Here is a 25,100-nt window from a genome sequence, read left to right as displayed (position 1 = left end):
TGAGCAGGAACAAGAAAATTAATTACATGATTGATAATCACACTCGTAACCACTACATGATCAAACTTGTAACCATATGAACTATGTGATTAATGATGAAAATTGTATACTTTTGTAACCAAGGAAATGATTTTAGTTTGCTTGTTTCATATGATTCTGAGACTATAAAAATAAACCTAAGCAGCTGACAGTCAGTCAACCTGCTCCTGCCTTTACCCACTTGTTGACTCAACTCATTTCGCCGACTCTATCCCTCCTGTCAAGTTCCAAGGACCCCGCGGAGGCTGGACCCCCACAGACTAGCAGCATGAACAGGGACTTGACAGGTAATATACCCTCCCTTTTTTATTTTCCTAGCGGGATAGATAGGTTTCTGCTCGGGGAATCTGCAGGCCCCCTGATGAGAGTTCTATCAGGCAAGAAAGGGCAGTAATCTTAAGAACATCATGGGTAATAATAAAAGTCGGCAGAGAGTTCTTTTTATTGAAATTCTGACTCATTTATTACATAAAAGAGGAATCAAGGTTTTTAAGGTCCAAGTCACTCGATTCATCTCATTTGTGCATAATTGCTGTCCTTGGTTTCCTGAAAGTGGGTCTATAGATCTTGAAATTTGGCAAAAAGTAGGAGAAGACATCAGAAAATATTATATAGAACAAGGACCAGAGAAAGTTCCTACAGATGTATTCAGTTTATGGAGCCTGGTCAAGGACATTCTTGATCCTGACCATGAAATTACGAAAATAAATACTAAGTTATCATCTGCAGTTTGTGCTGCAACTGAGGAAACTCCTTTATTAATAAAATCTAGAAAGAACTCAAGGGCATCTCTTAAAGATGAGCCTGAGGAAGATCCTCCTCCTGATGAATTAACTCCTGAGGAAGAGGAGGATCTGGAAGAAGAATCAACTAGATATAATAATGATTGGGGTGCATTTACTGTAGAAAAGAAAAAAAGAAGGACAGAAAAACAAGAAAATAGTGACTCCACCTCCATTATCAGGTGTGGGATTTTATGGGGCTATTAAAGAAGCTCTAAAAAATGGAGATACCACCTTTGGGTGTTATCCTGTCATTTTTGATGAAGGAGAATTTGAGGATGATGAGCCCCCCCCCCCCCATGGGAACCACTGCCATATAAATTATTAAAAGAAATAAAACAAGCCTGTGCCTCTTATGGCCCATCCTCCCCTTATACTTTAACATTATAATGTAAAGGCTTTGGGAGGACGATGGATGGCCCCACATGATTGGAAGCAGACAGCGAAAGCTTGTCTAGAAGGGGGTCAGTATCTTTTGTGGAAAGCTGAATATGAGGATTTAGCTAAAGTTGAAGCAAAGACACCTCCTTTTAAAAGGCTTGGTACCACAGCTGATATGTTATTAGGAGAGAATCTGTGGGCTACAGCCCGAGATCAGATGACTCTGCCAAAAGAGGTGTTGCATGTTGTTAGCTCCATAGCATCAGGAGCTTGGAAAAAACTTCCCAATAAACCAGGACAAACTTCAGCATTGTCTGATATTAGATAGAAATCAGATGAAAGATATGAGGACTATTTGAATCAGCTTATGGATACTGCTAAACGATTGATAAACAATGAGGAGACAGCTGAGTTAATCATAAAACAATTGGCTTTTGACAATGCTAATACCGCCTGTCAAAATATGATGAGGCATCTTAAGAAAACAGGAAGCCTCTCAGATTATGTTAAGGCTTGTGAGGATTTTAACCCTTCCTTCCTGCAAGTTATGACACTAGCTGCAGCCTTGCAAGGACAAACTTATTCATCTTTTGTTAAACAAGCCATACAGAACCAAAGGCAATCAGGTGAAAGAGGAGAAACCTGTTTTTCCTGTGGGCAATTAGGTCATTATAGTAGAAACTGCCCAAAGAACCAACAGCAGCGTGTGCCCAGGAGAAATAACCAGACTTGGCGAGGGAACACTACTGACCCACAGGGTAACATGCAAAAAACATTCTGCCCAAGATGTATGAAAGGTTATCATTGGTTTAAGGATTGTATCATAAGGATGGGCGCTTGCTTGCTACAGGTCAGGGAAACTTCAGGAGGGACCAGCCCTTGGCCCCTCAACAAATAAAGGGCCCTCGAGGATCAGTATTCACGACCTTCTCAGAGCCACCCCAGGAAGTGCAGGATTGGATCTATCAGCAGCAACCTCAGTCATACTAACCACTGATTCTTTCCCTATGAAAATTAGAACAGGAGTGTATGGTCCTCTCCCTGATAATACAGTAGGATTAATTTTAGGGAGATCATCAACATCCTTACAGGGGATATCAGTAATCCCAGGAGTGATAGATTCTGATTATACAGGAGAGATTCAAATCATGCTTACTCCACCAATAGGAAAAACTGTTCAAATGCATTCAGGGCAGAGAATTGCACAACTCCTTCTAATACCTTTACTTAAGGTTGGGAGCCCAGCCACAAAACATAATAGAGGAAATTGTGCCTTTGGTTCATCTGATTTTGCTTTTTGGATTCAAGCAGTAGCAAAACACAGACCATTAAAAACTCTGAGGATTAATGGAAAATATATACAAGGCATTTTAGACACTAGTGCAGATGTTTCTTGTATAGCTGGAAAAAATTGGCCTTCTTTATGGCCAGTACAACCTACCCCCAATAAATTGATTGGAATTGGACAAGCCACGGGGGTAGGGCAAAGTTCACAAATGCTTAATTGGTTTTCTGATAATGACTCAGGGAAGTTTCTGCCTTATGTTATTCTAACTTCATTACCCACCTCTCTATGCTTGATTGGTGATGGTCTGTTAACACTATGGAAATGTTCACCCATCTCTGTAGGATAATGTTTCTATTGTTAATCAAATTCTATCAGCACTGAGTAGTTGAAATGCACCATAGGTCTTTGGCCCGTAAATAGCTTTCAGGGTATCATAAAAGCAATTTGGTTTGTTACTTCTGATGAAATTAAATGCTGCCTTCTTAGAAAAGGAGGAACTATCCTGCTGGTAAACCTTCATTTCACATATAGCAGCTTCTGTAACTCCCCATCATTTCCATCAAACCAGTCTTCATGTTTGCAAGTGTTCTGGTCCAGATGAGCAAATGCAGTGCTGTACACCAGATCTCTGAAAGCTGCTCACTCCTTTTCTGCTCCACTGTTGCCAACTGTGTTGACTCAGTTTTCCCTCCAAACTAGCAAAAATTTGTTCTGGTCAGAGACATTCTAATTTCTTGACATTAATTCTTAAGGTATTCATTTTGCCTTGGGGCCCCTGGTTTGTTTGAATATGAATATTTAGCTTAGAGAGGATGAGTCTGTGATTAGTCCAGCACTCTGCATCACACATTACTTTTGTCACTCTCACATCCTGTCTGTCTCTTCTTATAATCACATAGTCTAATAGATACCAATGTTTGCTACAAGGGTACATCCAGAAAGCTTTATTGTGTTTAGGTAAATGATAGTGTTTGTGATGAGAAAGTCATGAAATGCACAAGTCTTTAGTAGAAGGTGACCATCGCTGTTGCTGTTTCCAATTCCATTCCTCCCAAGGACTCCCTGCCACAGCTGATAATCTGAGCCTACACTAGCATTCAAGTCACCCAGAATTATAAGTTTATCATCTTTTGTTACATTAATGATAAGGGTCTCCAGGTCTTCATAAAATTTTTATCAGTGTTCATCATGGTTGGAGCATAGACACTGCTGATGGTGGCATGGTGTTTTCTTGGAAATGGCAATCTCATTGTCATGAACTGGTTGTTCACTCATTTTGGTAGACATTCAAGAATATTGAAAAGATTAGTTTTGATTGCAATTGCAAAATCTACCCTGGCTTCATGGCATTCCCTTTCACTGGGACCACTCCAGGAAAAAGTCTATCCAGAACCAAATTCAGTAAGCTGTTCTTCATTTTTCCAACCTTGTTTCACTCAGGACTGCTTTTGGATACCATACCTGCAGAGTTCTTTCACAACAAGAGTTATTTATCTTTTAGGTCTATTGGATCTTGTGTTATCTATGAGGGTACACATGTTCTTTGCACTGATGGTAAATGGAATCTTCTTTGGAGATGTTTTTGTATATTTTTTTTGTGTTCAACTGCACTGTGCAATTCCCTGCCTGCTGTGGTAATCATGTCAGGGTTGGGTAAGCAGACAATTTTTAGACCACATTTTCTAGCTCCTTCCCCACATCAGGAGGGTTAGCAGTACAATCCTTAAAAGGGTTGCTCAGTCACCCTAGAAGTTGCCAAATCCCACTGCTGCTTTCAATGGAGAAATAACTATATGGTCTGGGCCACCTGTGTGTAGGGTTGTTACTACAGATCCCAGTGTACTTGTACCTGCTACTTCATCACTTGCCTATTGCCTCAGGACTCTGAGGAATGGTTAAGAGTGGTATCTTCTTTTTAAATGAGATAGAGCTGTATGAAATCAAACACCTCACTCTCTCTTCATGGTCTGGTATAGCAAGCCAGAGTCCAAACAACTGGTGATGACTTTAGATACAGTGGATGACCTTTGTGTCTTCCATGTCTAACCAAGCTTTAAGTTCTCTATAGCATCTGCTTCAGCTGGCTTCATGGCCCTTAGAATGTAGCATTCTCCTTAGCCCATTCCACCAGTAAAAGTCTTCACATGCTTGGGGTATATACCCACCCCCCCACTACTCACCAATGAGGTTACCCTCATTTACTCTTGGTTACTTTCAACCTGCCTGCTGAAATGGTTTACCAGGGTGTGGTCACTGTGCATGCTATGGCTTCCTGGACTCACAAGAGAGAGTTAGGTGGACATCAAAGGTGGAAAGCACCTGAAGAGGGCTCAACATCCTCACACCAAGGTACTAGTCTTCCTCAAGTACATCCTATACCCATTTCTTGGTGGATAAGTCAGAAGTAACTTTTCAGATCCTGCCTTCTGATAGTCAAATTGCATAAACCCCTTTCCAAGACTCCGTTTTTGGCAGTTTGGTTCTCTAGCTGGACACATATTCCTATATAATTAGCAAACTTAAAAATATTAATAAATGTGTATGATAACTGAATTCTGTTTGGTTCTTTCCTGAGATTAAACTCTGAAGGTTAATATTTGTCCTTTATTAAGACAAACTCTGAAGATTAACATTTATTTGATTTAATTATTATTTTTAGGCAAAACTCATAAAGATCATATGTATATGTGCATACACACACACACACACACACACACACACACACACACACACACACTGAACTTTAATTCATTCTTAGTTGCTTTATTTTACTTCAAATCCTATGTGTGTCTTTTTAAAATATTAAGATTTCAGTATTTTCCATGGTCTCTTTAGAGCACCATCAACATCTGTTCTTCCTCACTGGAATCATTCGTATTTGGGTCATGAGAATTTCATTGTTCAAAGCAATCTGTCCCTTCTAAGTCAATTTCCTTAATGGAATTATTTACCAAAGGACTGAATTCTTTGGAATCCATACTTTCAAGATCTAAGATGTATGCCATGCTATACCAGAGGTTTTCCTTTTTAGCTATCCAAGTAATGGTTAACATTTATATTATGTTTAAGGTCTGAAAAGCATTTGGCATTCATTCTCATTTCATCATAACAACAACTCTGAGATGGGAGTACTATAGACATAAAAGTACCATTTTTGGTGTTGTTCAGTTGTTTTCAGTATGTTTTCTGTGTGTCCTTCAATTCTATGACCATCTATTGCCATTTTATCTTCTACTGGAAAGGAATGACCTTATTGTTTTGTCTTTCAATTGGGTCCAAATTTTCATGATCCCATTTAGAATACTGGAGTGATTTACCATTTCCTTCTCCAAATCACTTTAGATATGAGAAACTAAGGCAAATAGAAATAAGTGACTTCACCCTAACAGCAACATGGGAGTGATGTTCAACCTTGAAGGAGTTGCTCATTCCATCAGTGCAACAACTGGGAACAATTTTGGGCTGTCTGCAAAGGAGAGTGCCATCTGTATCCAGATAAGGAGCTGTGGAGTTTGAACAAAGTGCAAGGACTATTCCCTTTAATTTAGAAAAAAAACAGATATCTTATTGTCTGATCTTGTTACCTCTTAGAATTCTCTTCTCTTTTGAGAATCAAATTCTTTTTATTACTCCTGAGTAAAAGCATTATGTTGGAAACTGTACTCCACTTATTAACGGATTATTATGCCAAAGCATCCAAATGAGGGGAATTTCCATCTTCAAGAGATATTATTTCTTCCACCTCCATTTCTTCTAAATGGATGAAAAGATCAGTCCCACCACTGGTAGTAACTCCCACATTTAAAAGGTGAAACCAAGTCCAGAATAAGGATAGATTACATATTGGCAGGAAGGGAGCTGCTGCTCTTAAGAACCTGAAAATTTCCCACGCTGGATCCTCACCCGGGGGATGATAAGGCTGCTGCTGCTCCAGTGTGGAAAGCAGTGGGTGCAACTCAGACACTGTGTGGTGAGGTGGAGAGGACCTGAAGGGATCTCACAGCTCAACATGATGGGCTTCGGTGCGAAGCAGCTCACTGGGTTTCACGGCTCTCCGATAGTTGTTTTGGCACCTCTGTTTGGCCACTGCTCTCCTGTGACAGAGAGCAGCACCGAACCTCATGGGCTCTGACCCAGTGTGAGCCACTGCAGAGGACTGTCCAGTCATCCAGATAGTCCCCTTCGCCCTCTTCCCCAAGTGCACTCGCTCCCTGCTTGCCAGAGACGGGTGAAGAGAAGTGGTGACCGTGAAGGCTGCGCCCAGTATTGACCTGAGTCAGCCGCATGGCCTGGCCACACTTCACAGGGGTTCCTCTCTCACAGACTGTAGAGGTTTTTCCTCGGATCCTCCAGTAACTGTTGCTGTCATCCACATCTAATATCCCTGTAAGTGACCGCTGCCCACGGACCCGTAGTGCCCGTCCTCCGAGTGCAGCCGGACGTTGTGCCGCGTGTGGAGGAGCTTCACGACGGAGCCGCAGGTGACGAGGGGCGGGTCGGAGGCCCCGACTTAGGTCCAGCAGCGCCCGGGGCGGCAGGAGCAGGGGTGCCGCCGCCCCATCGTCCCGCCCGAAGCACCCTCTTCTCTTTAAGGATGTGATTTCTCTCTCATCACACCTAATTTGGATCAAGGTACAACATGGAAACAAAGTAAAGACTGACAGACTGCATTCTGGGGGGGGGGGGGGGGGGGAAGCAAGATGGGGGGGGAATTGTAAAACTCAAATAATATCTTTAATAAAAATAAATTAAAAAAAAAGAAATAAGTGACTTTCCTAGGATCGCATAGTATAAATGTCTCAGGCCAGATCTGAACACAGAAAAGAGTGTCTTCCTGACTGACTCCAGGATCCATCACTCTATTCACTGCACCACCTGGCTGCCTCAATTTTACCACCTATTCACAAAACAAACATATATATGTATATTTGTATATATATTCACATATATATGAATATACACATGTATAGGCACTGAGGATACGAAATAAAAAGTCAAAAAACAGTCCTTGCCTTAAAGAAAGTCAAAATCAAATTGGGAGATAATAAGCAAACAAATGATGTATAGACAAGCTACATACAGGAGGAAAAAGGAAATAATTAAGCCTGAGAAGGCATTATAATTAATTTGAGTTGGGAAGGCTTTGTGTAGACTATGATGTTTTCATTGAGATTTAAACCAGGGAAATCAGTGAGTGCACATGAGGAGGGAGATTATTCTAGACATGGAGGATAGTCAGAGAAACTGGCCACAGTCAACAGAATCTTGTTCATGGAAAAGCCAAGAAATCAAGGCAGTGGGGAATACAGTGTAAGAAGACTGCAAAGGTTGGAAGGAATAAGGTTATGGAGGGCTTTGAATGCCAAACAGAAAATTGAGGCTGTCATATGCTTTTCATCCTTTCCCTTCTTCCTAATTATTTTAGTATTAATTAAAAGAAAGGGGATGGTGCTTCCCAACTCTGGGAGCAGGTCTATACTCAATTTTGTGGCTGCTGCTAATAATTTTTGCTTGCTAACCCTGGAGACTGCTAGGGTCCCACAGCCTCACATTGATGGGAACATCCTCTCACTATTCTTAGGCTACAGCTATGGGAACTGAGTAGAAATGACTGGTAGGCAAATTTCAATTCAAAATTAAGTTTTTCTAACTAGAGGCGTATGAAATCCAAATTAATTGCCTTGTAGTGTTGCAGAAGTTAGGAGGAACCTCAGAGGCAATCAAATAAAATTCATGCCTGAAAAGAATTCGAATTCTATTGTGTAACCATAAACTTATGCATAAAGTTCTGGAAGGAAAGCAGTCAAGTCTTCTTTTGGACAAAGCCCAGTGTTAGGAAATTTCTTACTGACATCAAATCTAAATGTACCTTTTTGAAACTTCTACCTATTGTTTCTGGTTCTGTTTTCTGGGAATCGAGCAGAACAATTTGCATCTCCTTTCCACCAGACAGTTTTTCAAAAGTTTAAAGATAATTATCATATGATACCACTTCCTTTTCTATTCCCCAAGTCTCCTATTCTCTGTCCTGAATATCCCCAAGTCTTTTAAGAATACAGTAAGCTCGCCATCCCTATAGGTCTTCAACCAAAAGCTGAAAGAGAACTTGGCAGAAGATTTTGAGGATAGTGACAATTATTGCTCAGATATGAATTTTACTTACTGGAACCAGATTAAAAAAAATTTTTAGGGAAATGCTTAACAAATAAATAAAAATATAATATGATCTAGACAATGTAAATTGATGATTTTCTAAGTTATTATGTTGACACCAGGATACACTTTGGTTTTGACACCATCAGATTAGATAATCATCAGGAACTCATATAAATTCTGAGTCTCTAAGGTTGTTTCCAAGGACAATGGGATGGCACAATAGATAGGGTGCCAAACCTGGAATCAGAAAGATGGGAGGTCAAATCTAGCCTCAGACATTTACTAATTATGTGATCCTGGGCAAGTCATTTAACTCTATGTACCTCAGTTCCTCATGTGTAGAATGAGCTGGAGAAGGAAATGACAAATCACTCTAGGATATTTGCCAAGAAAATCTCAATTGGGGTCATGAAGAGTTGGAAAAAACTGAAAACGACAAAACAACAGTAAGGTCATTCTCTTCCACTGAAGGTGTTAGTAGGAGCATATAAAATGGTAATTTATGGTTATAGAATTAAAGGAATATTCTCTTTACCCTTCACAAAGGTAAGAGGAAGCACCTTGCTAGAGAAAAATGCAAATCTTCAGTTCTAGTTTTTAATTAGCTTTAGAATTCTAATAAACACTTGACTAAGAAATAATCTCATTCCCCAGAGACAAGAGGTGAAAGAAAGGAATGAGAAGGAGACTGAAAAGAGGTACTTTGAGGTACATTGTCCAGTCAAGGTCAAAGCAGATGAAAAAGAATCAGGTAATGTGACCCCATCAATTGTGTCAACCCATTCATTCAACTTTTCGACACTGATGAGGTTAAGGGGGTGGGGGGGAAGCTTTTCTTCTATCAGTTTATTTGTCATAAAGCCTATATTTCCTTTGCCTCCACATAAAGTGTTTTTTAAAAATTCCAAATATGCCTCTTCTTACTAAAAGAGGAAAGGGGATATTTTGAATGTGTCTCACAGTAAATAAAGAACCATCCTGCCACTGGGTGACCTGCCATGGTCTTGAGTGTAGGAAGCTTCCTCCTCTAAGCTCCAGGGTGAATTGGTAGTACCAGGGACTCATTTTTTTTCTTGAACTGGAGCTATGATTTCATCAATGTAAGGAAACTTCTAGCATGGACTCTCCCTCTATTGATTTTTTTTTGTTTTTGCAAGGCAAACAGGGCTAAGTGACTTGCCCAAGGCCACACAGCTAGGTAATTATTAAGTGTCTGAGACCAGATTTGAACCCAGGTACTCCTGACTCCAGGGCCGGTGCTTTATCCACTGTGACACCTAGCTGTCCCTCCCTCTATTGATTTAGGTGAGGGACTAAGCTATAACATTTAATTCTGGGAAGTTACCCGGAAGACTGAGAAGCTAAAAAAAAAACCCAGCTATCTGGATCCAAGGTAAGGATTGAACTTAGATCATTCTAGCTCTAAGGTTGACCAGCTTTCCTCTTAGTCATGCTGCTTAAGTAAATAGAGAAATGAAAGGAACTGTCCAGATACTGAGCCCTTACTGCCAGTTATTTGCCATGAGGGTAGGTAGGCTATCTGAATCCTGGTTTCATCTACCTGTGGTCATTCTTATCACCATTTACTCTCTGGATTTGATGTTGGAATGAACTCTGAACTCACAAAGAGGTAGACCAAGAACAATTGTTTTCTGTCTTTTGACCTTAGGAAAGAAAATGGAATCAAGATGGTGAAGTGGGTGGTGAAAATTTAGCCAAACTTCCTCAACAATCCTCTCTACAATGATCTAAACAAGTCAACTGAATTCTAATAAAACAAACTAAAGAGAAATTAAAGTGAGTTTTTTTCTGACCCTAGAAGTTTTAAAAGAGTAGAGAAGTCTATGTAACTTGGGGTAGGGGTTGGCCAGGAGCCAGCCAGTAACAGTGCCATAGCAGGTTGTGGTAGTGGCAACCAGTGTTAGGGATGAGGCCAGTGTTCAGAGACAATAAGAGAACTTAACACTGAAGCAGAAAGAGGTTCCAAGGTACCCTTATACCAGCACTGAGAGCAATAAGCATCATCTTTCTTTATAGCATCCCGGTCTCTCTTTATGCAGCCACCAATTTGTCAATCGCTTGTTCAAGACCCAGAGGAAGCATTTCCTTCATTCACTTTCATCTTGACCATCATCATCATCAACATCTCAATCATCTCAACTTTTTCAATGAGATTCAGATAGAAAACTTCTTAGGACAAGTCCCTAACTGATTCACAAGCCTGTGTTTTTAACATGCTGGAAATAATTTCACATATGAATAAAATAATATTTTATATTAATAAAATTATTATGGGATAAACTCATCCAGGGTAGGTTCCCTGAAAACAAGTTCAGTATAGTGCCAGTAGCAAATGTCAAGCATTTGGTCCTGTTGTTGCTATATCAGCAGGTGCAGAAGTGATAGCAGTCATTATAATACTAATAGAGGCAGTATGATATTGTGGAGAGTCAAATTTGGAGTCAGGAGGATCTGGTTCACGTTGTCACTGGCAATCTGGTTAGGTTATATACTAAGTCATTGAACCTTTCAGTGACCAAGACAGCAACTTTGGGAGACTCAGTTTCAGAAAAGCTGCTGATTTGAATTGAGAGTGAAATATTTCTCCTCAGGAGTTCAAGAGTAATGAAATCGCAAGTCTATAACAGTAATAACAGCTGTCACTGACATTTGTATAGTGCTTTAAATATTGAAAAAAAATGCTTTACTTGAATTCTCTTCTTCGCACCTCTCCCACAAACCTTTGGAGTAGGTTCTAATTGAACACTGGATTTGCCTGTGGTTCAAAAAGGAATGATCGACTGAACACAAAGTGAACAAAACAAAAATAAAATAAAATCAATTATTTTCTATGGAACTTCAAGCCAATATCCAGTGAAGTATGGTCCCTACCTATGAGATATCACTCCTGTATCTTTTCCGGTTTCTCCTTCTCCCTCTTTTTAAATCCTCTCAAAGTTGATTAATTCTCCTTCTTCATCCTTCTTGTCATTATTTTGGCAGCCTGGGAGCTCCTTTCTTGCCTTCTGCTCTAAATAATGACTTAGGACTCATTCTTTGGGCCCTAGAGGTTCCAGTACCTTAAATGACACTGTTCATTCTCAGCCTTTCTTCTTTATATTACCCTTATAGCCTATACCTCTAGCTAAATCTAAATTCTTTCAATTCTTACTGGGAAATAGACATAAAAACAGAGGCATATTCATTTTCTGAGATGAACCTTATTTTCTCCTAGAAGATTTCCAAGAAACTTGGTTAAGTAGAAGAGAAGTGTCCTATCAGAATCATCTTCTATCTCTATGGTTCTAGTCATAATACCTTTGTAGGTTGCCTCCTTAAGTGTCTTCTGTCAACTTCAGGATTCTTCCACTAGGATAGGGAGTCTCTCTTTAGATCCAGATCACAATGTCTTCTATCCTTCCTCTCACTTGATTCCCTAGACTTACCTGCCTGAATCCCCATTAGAGAAAATGTCTCCAGAATGAGCAGCAAGGATGAGAAAGACTCTCTTCTCTTCTTACTGGTCATCCCATTCCACAAATAATTGCTTGGCATATGCAACCACATTCTAGTTGGTTAAGACTCCACTCTCCAAATTCTGTACCCAGTAGTATCCACAAAGAGAAATATGGTCTCTATATAAATATTTGTTCCCTTCCCTTCATCCACACCCTTTCTTGGATTGGCCTTGCCCTGCATAACCCTCCTATCATTGCTGATTGTTATATCTGTTACTAGGCAGAACATGAGCATGTCTGGTTACCTTGAACACAAAAATAAAATAGAATCTGTGGTGAGGGCTAGAGCCAAGTCACCATAATATGTTTCTGGGAAGTATAGGGAGAGGGGGTAGTGCTGCAGAGCCATGGACACATAAGGTATTCGTAACTTGTTTGGACTTAGTGCTAGATATTATAATGCAACACTAGATTATCCAAGAGGACTTTCACTATGAAAACATGAACTCCTTTAGGGTGTTTGTGTGTGTGTGTGTGTGTGTGTGTGTGTGTGTGTGTGTGTGTGTGTGTGACAGTTTAAGCATTTACAACCAAGGCTTACTCCTTTATATTTCTCTTGCAGGCAGAGTAGCTCAGCATTGAGAGGGAACTCTGTAGTGAACCAATTCTACCTGGTCCTGATCAAGAATTCCTTCTAGACCATCCTCAATGAGTTCTCACCCAAACTTATCTTAAGATATCTAATGATATGTTCTGATACCCCTTTTCTTCAGGGGCATCCAATTTCATTGAAAGATTACTCTAGTTATTAATAATTTTTCCCCCTTTGAAGTGAAATCTCTGCAATTCTCAACCACTGATCCTAGCCCTTTATTGGACTAACCCTAAGGCTCATTCCTCTGATCAAATCCCCTCACTTTCTAGGATGCATAATGAATCATTGAAGCAAAACCCCCTCTTCATCTTACCCCTTGAAGCTTTTTCCAGGGTAAAGTAAAATTAGGGAGTGAGTTCTCTCAATTAGAACTCTTATTTAGTGTAATCAATCAGTCAACACCAGCTGGTCCCTCATGTCCATCATGGACATCTTTAAAGTTAAATAGTTAAAGTTTAAATAGTTAAATGACTATGTGCCAGAGTTATTGTAGAAGACTTTCTTGTTCAAAAAGACTAGATGCCCTCTGAGAATCTTTCCAACTCAGTAAGTCCATGGTTCAGTAAAGTTTTTCTTCCTCTCAATGCCTTACATTTTGGCCTCTATGATCACTTCATTCTTTTTCCATCTTCTCCATCAAAAAGAGCCCCATTGCTTGGAAATGCCCCCACAACTCAGCAGTATGCTGTTTAATGACCTCATTAAGGGAAATGAGCAAAGTCAAATGTCAAAGTGGTGTCTGAGGCAGAGACAAGTCACAGACTGGTAAAGAGTGAAAAGAAGAATCGCTCATTTCAGTATTATTTGGAATTATAAATAAGATCCTAGATTTATGTCAAAGGTATCTTAGAGACCACCTAGTCCAAGCCTCACTCTTTAAGATCGAGGGAGAGGAAGCTTATCCATGGAGATAATTTACCTTTGTCAAAGGGAATAAAGTATAACCCTAATTTATTTGCCAGATTTTAAGGTAACATAGAGTGTCAGTATAGCTATGATTAACGTAAGTCAGGCTTTCTCAACCAATGATATGATAAGATATATTTGGAGAGCAAGTTCCATTGTGTCTTTTGAATTCTTTTGAATAAAAATAGAGAATTTGTTCTGTCCACTGCTATATCTTGCTCCTTTTGAAAGAGAGCACATCAAACACATCTAAGATGACTTTTATATCACTTCTGCTCAAGGCTTCATTTGCAATTTTGTTCAGGCGGGTCATATCTGCCAAAAACTGCTCCATTGCCCCCTTGGTGATATTATCAGTGCTTCAAACATTCTAATTTCATGTTTCAAGGTCATATAACATGATCAAAATTATATTGGCACTAAAAGATGAAGGACATTTTTCCAAGGAAAAGTTGGGGGGGAGGCCAAAGAATTTTGGAATTTCACAAAAGCCAATTGATCTAGACTTCTCCTGTTGAATTTGAGTCAGACTCAAATATATATCATCAATCTCTCCAGAGACTGAAGACTACACAACCAGAGAAGAATGCTTGAGCATATGTTCCCCTTTCTCTAATTAGAGAAAGTGAGGTCTTCCCAGAGCCTTCATTCAGGAAAAGTGCCTAAGTGGCACCATCTCTCAAACTTGTGTACTTTTCATGTTCTTTTGTGCTGTCTTACCACAAGTTCTATGATGACAAGGACTGGGGTTTTTTTGCTTATATTTTCATCAGTGCTTAATACAGTAATTTGATATGGAGTAAGAACCTAATGCTTGTTGATTGATGGGCTTAAGATATTTAAAAAGTTTGAGAAACATAGTTTCTGAGTATTTAATAATTATATTAATAATGCAAGCATTTTTATTAATAAAATAGGGTCATTTGGCAGTATTTCTTAGACCAAAGACCCCTCCAAGTGGTGGACTCATAGCTTATATGTCCTTGAAAGAGAAGTTCCTAAGGGCTCAATCAACTTTGAAAGTTGAAATAAGATCATAGAGTCATTTACCCACTGAAAGAGGTAGTGAGATTTGGCAGCTCCCAGGTGAATGGGCAGCCCTTTTAAGGATCGTACTACTCACCTCCTGATGTGAGAAAGGGGTTAGAAAAGGTTCCCTAAAAATTGTCTGCTTACCCAACCCTGGCCTGATTACCATCTTAATGTGGTCAAGACACAAAAAATTTACAAAAACTTCTTCAAAGAAGATTCCACTCACCATCAGTACAGAACATGCACACAATCTTGGACCACACAAGATCCAATAGACCTAAAATCAGAACAGTTACTGTTGCAAAAGAGTTCAGCAGGTATGGTATCCTAATAGCAGCCCTGAGTGAAAAAGGGCTTACTGAAGTTGAAACTGGGCATATGTTTTTTTCTGGAGTGGCTGCAGTGAAAAGGAACACCATGAAGCTGGCATAGTTTTTGCATTCAAAAATTAATCTAGTCAACATTCTTTTTTTTTAGATTTTTTTCAAGGCAATGGGGTTAAGTGGCTTGCCCAAGGCCACACAGCTAGTTAATTATTAAGTGTCTGAGGCTGGATTTGAACTCAGGTACTCCTGGACTCCAAGGCCAGTGCTCCATCCACTGTGCCACCTAGCGCCCCTAGTCAACATTCTTGAATGCCTAACAAAAGGAATGAATGACATGCTTGTGACAATGGGATTTCCACTTCCTTGAAAATACCATGCCACCATTGTCAGTGCCTGTGATCACACCATGATGAACACTGATGAAATTAAAGAAAAATTTTATGAAGACCTGGAGACCCTTATCATCACAGTACCAAAAGAGGACAAGCTTATAATTCTGGTTGACTTAAATGATAGAGTAAGCTTAAATTATCATACATGGCAGGGAGTCCTGGGAAAGAATGGAATTGGAAACAGCAACAGCAATGGTCACCTTCTACTGAAGACTTGTGAATTTCATGACCTTTTCATCACAAACATTGTCTTCCATATACCTAACCATAACAAAACTTCCTGGGTGCACCCTTGTAGCAAACATGGGTATCTATGAGAATATGTGATCGTAAGGAGGATGTGAGAGTAACAAAGGCAATATGTGGTACAGAGTGTTGGACTGATCACAGACTCATCCTCTCTAAGCTAAATATTCATATTCAACCACAGCAGCAGCCCCAAAACAAAATGAATACTAGAAGAATTAATGTCAAGAGATTAGAGTGTCTACTAGGTTTATACCCTGAAGAGATTAAGGGTAAAAAAGGGTAAAAACATCACCTGTACAAAAATGTTCATAGCAGTTCTGTTTGTGGCAAAGAAATAGAAACTGAGGGAATGTCCATCAGTTGGGGAATAGCTTAAAAAACTGTGGTACATGTATGTGATGGAACACTATTGCTCCATTAGAAACCAGGAGGAATGGGAATTCAGGGAAGCCTGGAAGGATTTGCATGAAATAATGCTGAGTGAGATGAGCAGAACCACAAGAACATTGTACATCATAACAACAACATGGGAGTGATGATCAGCTTTAATGGACTTGCTCATCCCAACAGGGCAAAAATCAGGCATAATTTTGTGGTATCTGTGACTGAGAATATCATCATGAGAAAGAATTGTGGAGTTTGAACAAAGACCAAGGACTATTACCTTTAATTTAAAAAAAAAGTTGTCTTCTTATTCTGCTATATCTCATACTATGTTTCTTCCTTAAGGATATGATTTCTCTCTCGTCACATTCAACTTAGATCAGTGCACACTATGGGAATGAGGCAAAGACTAGCAAACTGCCTTCTGTGGGGGCTGGGGGGAGAGAAGTGAGATGGGGGGAAAATTGCAAAACTCAAAATAAATAAAACATTTCTAAAATTAAAAAAAAATCAGTTACGATACTGAGAGGATACTCCAGGATCAAAATGATTGCTAAACTTAAAAAAAAAAAGAAATTAGAGTGTCTCTCAGAGCAGGAACAAATTTTTGCTAACTTGGAGGGACAAGTGAGCCAACACACTTGCCTACAGTGGAGCAGAAAAGGAGTTGGGCTGCTTTCAGAGATCTGGTGTACAGCACTGCATTTGCTCATCTGGGCCAGAACACTTGCAAACACCAAGACTAGTTTGATAGAAATGATGGGTAGATACAGAAGCTGCTAAATGAAAAATGAGAACTCTACAGGGGTTTACTAGTAGGATAGTTCATCCCTTTCTAAGAAGGCAGCATTTAATTCCATCAAAAGTGGTTCTTGTCCTGTGCTAACGAAGAAGACCAAAATTGTATCACTATGTTTAAGGCAAATTGCAGTATGTCCAACTGTAACTGAAGTGGTCCATATGAACAACTTACTTATGTCACATTTCCTTTGAGCTGTTTCTATTCTGCCCTCTTCATAGAGTGTAGCCCCCCTCTCTGATGAGGACACACCATGCTAGGTGGTCCTGTGCCAGTGTCTGCAATGATTAACAATCAATCTTAAAGTTTTTCAATGAGAATTTCAGGGTGCCTCAGTATTGATTCTTCTAACCCCCCCTTGTGAGCACTTGCTCTGTCTGTGTTCTCCATAAAAAATTTTTTTTGTTTGCAAGCGTATGTCTGACATTCAAGCAATGTGTCCAGCCCATCATAGTTGAACTCTCTGTAGTAATGTTGGAATGCTAGGCAGTTCAGCTCGAGAAAGAACCACAGTGTTTGGTTCTTCTCCTGCCAAGTGATCTTCATAATTTTCATAAGACAATTTAAATGGAAGTGAATTCACTTTCCTGACATAGCTCTGGTAGATTGTCCAGGTTTCACAGGAATAGAACAATGAAGTCTACACAACAGGTCTGTAGACCTTCAGTTTGGTAGTCAGTCTAATACCTCTTCTCTCCCAGACTTTCTTTCAGAGACTCTCAAATAACTGATAGGGAGAGAGAAAAAAGATAAAAGAACAGTCAAGCAGATCCAAGAAGCCGGCTGCCCTGAGCAGGAATCCACTCCAGGTTTTTATGTCTTTCCTCTCATCCAGAGGACAAAAGGCAAACTCAGAATTAGGTAGAAGATGAAACCCTTTAAGGAGATCAGTACACAAATTTTATATTAAACAATGAATCAATGGGACGTCAAGAAAGGGAATCTCCATCCAACAAGATTAGCAGCCTTTAAGATTACAGATTTAGTTTCTGCTAGATTCATAATTCTCTATGTCTTTTCCAATTTATATCTCCACCCAATTTCTTTCTGTTACATTTACAATTCTCTTCATCTTTCCCCTGCATCATCCCCCCCCTCAAAATTATTCGGGACCCAGATTCTTCTGGATCTTTCAGAGTCCATTTGGAGATGAATGCATTACAGCTAGGACTTCATTGAGGCAGGTTCCAGAGAATGATCAGCTGGCAAAGCTGGTTGACATCCTGCAGAGGCTGGTCTCAGAGATAGACAGCTAGAGAAACAAAATTCAAGGGGAAAAAAATGAGCAAGCAAAAATCAGAGATAATAACAGAGTACCAATAATCAGGAAAAAACTAGAAGGTCTATAAGGGGCAAGAATTATACTTGATAATCCTAAGACAATATCAAAACACCTTTTTATAAGAACATGGGTTCCAATATAACACAGATTCATTGATGGATGTCACATAAGTTGTAAACAAAAGCTCAAAAATAGTATAAACAAATGTACTGAAAAAGGCATTTTAAAACTGTATGTGTCCAAAAGGAAATCTTCAACAAAATTTTCTATTTTAGCTTTGGCCAAGTTTAGAATGAACAAAAATTATCATTAAAGAATGGATCTCTCCTTTAAAGCAGTTAAAACCAGGCATTATCCTGATCTACTACTTCACTCTCTTACTTAATTATGATACACCTGGAGTGATCATGGCAATTTGCTATTACAGAGGAGAGAGGGACACGAGGACATGTTCCATTATGAAGTCATACAGATAATCCTTTTCAATGAGCCAGGTGAGGGATTCCTTTAAGAGCATCCTACCCCAGTTGAGGCTAGGGTCATTCTTTCAAAGGTCACTCACTCCATCTTTCCCTTGCATATTAGTCAATCTGAGAAGTATGAGGTGATACCTCAGAATTGTTTTAAATTGTATTCCTTTAATCAATAATGATTTAGAGCAATTTTTCATATGACTATAGATAGCTTTTATTTCTTCATCTGAAAATTGCCTTTCCATATCCTTCGACCATTTATCAATTTGGGAGTGATTTGTTTTCTAATAAATTTGACTTACTTTTTTATGCTTTTGAGGAATGAGTTGGTTTTTTTTTATCAGTGACACTTGCTGAAACGATTGTTTCTCATGTTTCTGTTTTCCTGGGTAAGTCTTTTAGAAAGATTTCTCATATTGGTTGGTTTCTGAATAAGGAAATAGAAAATAAGGAAAATCTTGGTCTCAATACAATAACAACTTATTAACACAAGAGAGAAAATATCATTTTTCTAAAACTAATTGTGTTCAACCCTTGGCCAAGCTAAAGTTGTAAGGGATCAAGAGAAATAAGCTGTGTTCAGTTCATATCCTTAAGAGGCTTGTGATCTAGTTAGGGAGGAAAGAGCCATAGTTTTGAAACAATAATTGATACGTTGATGGATGGATGATTTCAGCCATGTGGGTAATTCTTCCCATGGAACAAATTGCAATGTATCCATTCTTATTCACCTTATGGTATTTCTGGTCATGTCCTCTGGTAGACCCTCTATCAGTAGCCTTCTTCTTTCAGCAAAAACAACTTTTTAAAGCTAAATTCATCAAGAATTTTTTTCCTGTTTCTTTTCTATATCCACCTATTATTTCTGGTTCTCTCCTCTGAGGCCAAGCAGAATAAATCTAATTCATCTTCAATTGACAGGGACCCTATGACCCTAGCCCAAAGGCCCTCCCTATTTCTAGAGGGACTCAGTGTTCCTTTGAATACCTCTATCCAAGACCATTTCATTCTTTATGATGACAATCTTCCTTCCATGCTTTTGTAAAATTCTTAATCTTGCCTCTGATTGAAAGCTCCTGCAGAATACTGAAAGAAAGTAGGGGCAGTGGACACAGTGGGTTCTCTCAGACCTGGCCTGGAGTTTGACCCCTCACCTGGGAGAATCATCTCCAGTCTCTGGCCTCTTCAGAAAATTTTGTGAGTGTATCATAATCTAATTTGTTTCTCAATTCCTTGTGCCCATGACTCAGCTCCCTCCCTGGAGTATAAGCCCTTTAAGAGCAGAAAACAAAGCTTCCTTCATCTTCACAACCTTTAGTCCCAGTGCCAACTTAGCAGGCATTATTTGTGGGATGAAACATTTCTTCCTCAAAGTCCCACTTAACAAGGACCTTCCCTAGAGATGGAGAAAGTTCAGGCCTCGGGTTGCTTCAGATTTGGGCTTAAAATATTTGCCATGATGAAATGCATTTCCACACATCCCCCCCCCAACATATTCCAATTCCTATCCAGAGGCTATGGTCCATATTCTCTCCAGGAGTAAAAATTCACCATCTCTAGCTACCTATTCTGCCATACTCCAGCCATCACTTTCTCATGGAAAGTAAGACACCAGTCCCTGCCCTCATTCCACCTCTTGGCTGGGAATAGTAATCAAATTAACACTATTCATTCCCCAACAACTACATTCCTTGGACAGGATTCCACTAAGCCTCCAGGAACCTCAATACTCTTAGAGATTACATCAGCTTTGATAGTCACACCTCATTGGTACCCTCCATACCTTCTATACCTCTGACTGTGAAGTGGCAAGTAGAATAAAGAATTCTTCCCAAAGTCTCCATTTAAGCATTTATTCCACTTGGAATAGCCATGTTTTCATTTCCCATCAGCTCCATTCCTTTGGCCTGCACTTTATGATGGCCCCTGACTGATACCTAACCCCAACCCTAACCCTAAACCCTAACCCTAACCCTTGCAGCTTCCTTTGTATATTGTCTTCCCTTATTAGGTTGTAAGCTACTTGAGGAAAAGGGCTGTCTTTTTTTCATATTTGTAACCCCAGAATTTAGCTCAGTCCCTGGTTGACTCTCATTTTTATCAATTGGTTTTCCTGTGATCAATTCCCCATCCCTGAGACTATACAGATCAAAGCCTCCATCCCCACTGTAAAGTAAGCTCCTTGAGGGAAAGAAACATATTCTTTCAGCATTTGTATCCCCAAGGGGTTAATAACATCTGAGCCATAATAAATACTTTGAAAATTTTATTCATTCATTTGATTACTTGTCAAGAGCACTAGAGTGTATTGCCTGAGGCTGTTTTTATTCCTGGGGAGAATAATGGCAGTGTTGCCTTGCCCCAAAGTGTCTGTCACCTGCTTCCCAATAGACTTGGGCATCTCATTTACCTCCTTTACCCAGTCTCCCTACCTTTAAAATGAGGGATTCTACTAGATGATCTCTAAGACCTCTTCCAGCTCTCTATTACAGACCCTAAAATCTATAATGTCAAAGGGAAATATTTTCAAATTTGTCCTATGGGAAGAGTCAGACAGAGAACTGATCTAAAGTCAACTGATCTAAGTAAGGCACTCTTCTTCAAAAGACCAGAATTCAGAGTGGGGAAAGGATCTGGGTTAAGTCTATTTAGAAAATCAAGCAGTCTACTTTGGCCCAAGGCCTCCCAGTCCTTCTTTCTCTTAATCAGGTAAGAAGTGACTGATATTGGAAAATAAGGGAAGTGGGAAGTGCATGGAGCAGGGAAGGAGGGGAATTCCAAAACCAACAGCTTTCTCTAGAATTAATAGGTTTTTATTCAGAAAGCCAACAATGACAGAGGCAGAGAAATAAGATCATCCTCTCTCCCCAATCTTCCTTCACAACCCTCAAAACTCCTCCTCTCTCGATTTGAGAGAATTCAAATTCTCTCCCTCCTTCTAACCCCAAATTACTTTTTAATTGGAAACTCCTTCCTCCCCAACCTTCCCAATTCTTTATAATTCTCAAGAAGCCTGGACTGCTCTTTCCTTGCAATCAGTCTATAAATTCCCTTCTTCAAAATCACCAGTTGCTTTCCCCATTGCTCCTAAATTCACAAAAATATTCCTCTTTTATAAATTTTCCTTAAAATTAAAGACTTGAGTCATCTCTATTGTTCCTGTCATGTCCATATATACATATATATATATATATATATATATGTATATATATGTATATATATTTGCCTCAGATGATGCCTTGGAATACAAGCTCCCTTCTCTGAGGTTGTGGATTCAGCTTCTATAAAACCTGTCAAATCTATTATTATCCTCTAAAATACTTGATGATCCTAAATTTATGAATCCAGGCAAGTCACAATTCAATTTGCCTTGGTTCCTCATCCTATAAAATGAGCTAGAAAAGGAAATCGAAAACAACTCCAGTATCTCTGCCAAGAAAATTTAAAAGGGGTCATGAAGAGTTAAAAATGATTGAACAACCACTATACATTTAAATTTATATTTATATTAATATGAAACTATTAAAATACACTAAATTCTAACCATAGCTATTTATTTTATATTTTTAAAAAAGCATTATCCTGAGAAAGGGTCTGTAGGTTTTGCCAGAATGTTGCAAGTAAAGAAACCCTTCCTAGAAGATGTTGGGCCCCTAGAAAAAGAATATATCCCTACTATTTGCTGCCCATAGAGAAACTAGCTGAAGTTAAGTGAAAAGAGGTCAGAAACACAGGAAAACCAAAGAATTAGGTCCCCAAAACACTGATTTTTCAGTTGTAGCCAGAAAATTAGCAGTAGGTCATACAAGGAGAAGTTAGGTCAATTGAGTTGGGGATACATTTTTCATTGGAAAAGCTTGTCAAGGGGTTAAATACTAATTATTCCCCTCAGCTAAGTAAACCAAGATGCCTCTAAGGTTCCTGCTTCTCTTCCCCTTCTGTCCCTGTAGCTTTTCATTAGAGATGAAGTTGTTTAAGGCATCTTCCAAAGTAGTCCTGGTGCTTGTAACATTGGCTTGGTCCATTTCTCTTTCTCAAGAAGTCAGATGACTATGAATCGGATAGAATCTGGACTTCCAGGAACACTGGTCAGGGGCTTCTATTTTTCTCTCTCTTGGATTAAGTAGCTGTTCTTGCCTGTGCTTTTCTGCTTTAGGACTTGAAGCAGAGAATTGGGGCTTCTGTATCAGAGTTGGGGGATAGGAGACCTGATGTGCTTTTGTGGCTTACCCAAGCAAGTCAGGATGTGGCCTGGCCTTTTCAGGTCACTGGGAGAATGAAGCATCCTGTGAGATGAAACAATTCATGTCTCTACTAACATGAACTAAATGCCTGCTTAAAACTGTCTGAGAATTTATATTCTATAAGAGGAAGCATTAAGATTGTGACCTACAACATTCTGTGAACACACAAAAAAACCTTCTGAAAACTAGCAACCCCAAGAGTCTTCTCTTTCACCTGCCTGGAGCAGCTAAAACTAGATGACTTATCTGTGTGTGAGATTGACACCAAAAAAATGGGTATAAATCAGGGCTTGATTTATTCTTTTATTGATTGCCTGGAATTATAAAAAGAAAATGGCAATAATTCAGATAAAATTTAAAGGTGCATCCAACTCACATCTTGTCTTTTTCTAGAATGTCAATTGTTAATAACCCTCTTCTTTTTCTGCTAATTACCCAGTACACCCCTACTTGGGACCCATAGTTCCTCTTGCTCAGCTGACTAATTCAATTATTCTCGTTCTCCATTCAATTTGCATGCTAAGGGATGTATCTGAGGAACCAAGACCTAGCTTAAAGGGGTTGTCAAAGTCACTTAGTCCCTGGAACATTCTCTTTCCTTTGCTACACCTACTGATCTCCTTGACCTGCTTTAAGTCCTAACTAAAATCTAATCTTCTACAGAAAGCATTCTACAAGTCTTCTTCATTCCACTGCTTTTAATTTTTTAATTTTATCCTACTCATTCTCTCTCTCTCTCTCTCTCTCTCTCTCTATATATATATATATATATATATATATATATATATATATATATATATTATATATATAATATATATATATACTTGTTTACATTCTGTCTCTCTCCTATTTGATTGTAAACCCCTTGAGGGTAAGAACTGCATTTTGTCTTTTTGTGTATCCTCATCTCTTAGAAGAGTGTCTGACACATAGGAGATATTTAATAAATGTTTATTGAATTGAACCGCCTCATTTTACAATTAAGGAAACTGAAGCAAAGGAAGGTAAAATTACTTCCCCAAGGCCATTCAGGCAGCAAGCATCAGAAGTAGGATTTGAACCTACACCCTCTGAGGCCAAAGCAGGTGTTCTTTTCTTTGTTTATACAAAAATATTTTATTTGTTTTCCATTTACATATAATGTTAGTTTCTACCAATCATTTTTTGCAAGGTTTTGAGTTTTACATTTTTTTCTTCCTCCCTCCCTTCCCTCGCTCCTCCCCCCAATCTGATATAGGTTTTACATTTGCATCCATGATAAGCATAGATGGAAACGGAACATGCGGAGAGAGAAGAATTAGCTCCAATGAAAGAAAGAAAACATTAGAAATAGAAAAATGACATAATACATAAAACAACTTTTAAAAATTGAAGATAATAAGTTTTGGTCTTTGGTCATTCTCTGGGTGTAGATGGTATTCTCTATCATAAATCCCATTAAATCATCTCTGATTATTGCCCTGATGAAATGAGCAAACCATCATAGTTGATCATCACCCCATGTAGTTGTTAGTATATATAATGTTCTTCTGGTTCTGCTCATCTCACTCAGCATCAATTCATGCAAGGCTTTCCAGGCGTTTCTGAAATTCTATCCCTCATGATTTCTTATAGAACAATAGTGTTCCATCAAATACATATACCACAATTTGTTCAGTCATTCCCCAACTGGTGCACATCCCTTTAATTTCCAATTCTTTGCCACTACAAACAGAGTTGTATGAGTATTTTTGTACATGTGGAATTTTTACCCTTTTCATGATCTATTCTGGATACAGACCCAGTAGTGGCTCTGCTGGATCAAAGGGTATGCACATTTTAATTGCTCTTTAGGCATAATTCCACATTGCTCTCTAGAAAGGTTGGACCAGAACCTGCCAACAATGCATTAGTGTCCCAGATTTCCCACATCCCCTCCAACACTGATCATTACCCTTTCTGTTTATATTGGATGATCTGAGAGGTATGAGATGATCAAGTATTCTTTTCTTCTGATAAGCTTAATGGTATTGCTTTTGCTAGAATATTCTCCTCAAAACCTCCCTATAGATGACAAACACAGAATGAAATTCTACCTCACCTACATATTGAGAGAGAGAGAGAGAGAGAGAGAGAGAGAGAGAGAGATATGAATGAATGGATGGATGGATGATAGATAGATAGATAGATAGATAGATAGATAGATAGATAGATAGATAGATGAATAGGTGGGAAAATGGGAACTTACCTACCTATCCATCTGTCCACAGTAGTC

The 25,100-nt window shown here is 39.1% G+C and overlaps 1 protein-coding gene and 1 pseudogene across 1 annotated transcript in view; one reads left to right on the top strand and one right to left on the bottom strand.

Moving 5' to 3' along the window:
* The first annotated feature begins 207 nt into the window (after positions 1 to 207).
* The window catches only part of LOC141512859 (zinc-alpha-2-glycoprotein-like), a 40,591-nt gene continuing 15,698 nt past the window's right edge, over positions 208 to 25,100 (top strand). The window contains exon 1 of the mRNA XM_074222190.1: positions 208 to 326. Coding sequence (XP_074078291.1) covers positions 308 to 326 — 19 coding nt within the window. The 5' untranslated portion in view covers positions 208 to 307. The remainder of the gene's footprint in view (positions 327 to 25,100) is intronic.
* Positions 6,488 to 7,051, bottom strand: LOC141493048 (stromal cell-derived factor 2 pseudogene; annotated as a pseudogene).

This window comes from Macrotis lagotis, chromosome 1 (genome assembly GCF_037893015.1).
Source record: "Macrotis lagotis isolate mMagLag1 chromosome 1, bilby.v1.9.chrom.fasta, whole genome shotgun sequence".
NCBI classification, from domain to species: domain Eukaryota; kingdom Metazoa; phylum Chordata; class Mammalia; order Peramelemorphia; family Peramelidae; genus Macrotis; species Macrotis lagotis.
Note: the sequence above shows the minus strand (reverse complement) of the source record. Positions and strands in the feature narration are given on the sequence as shown.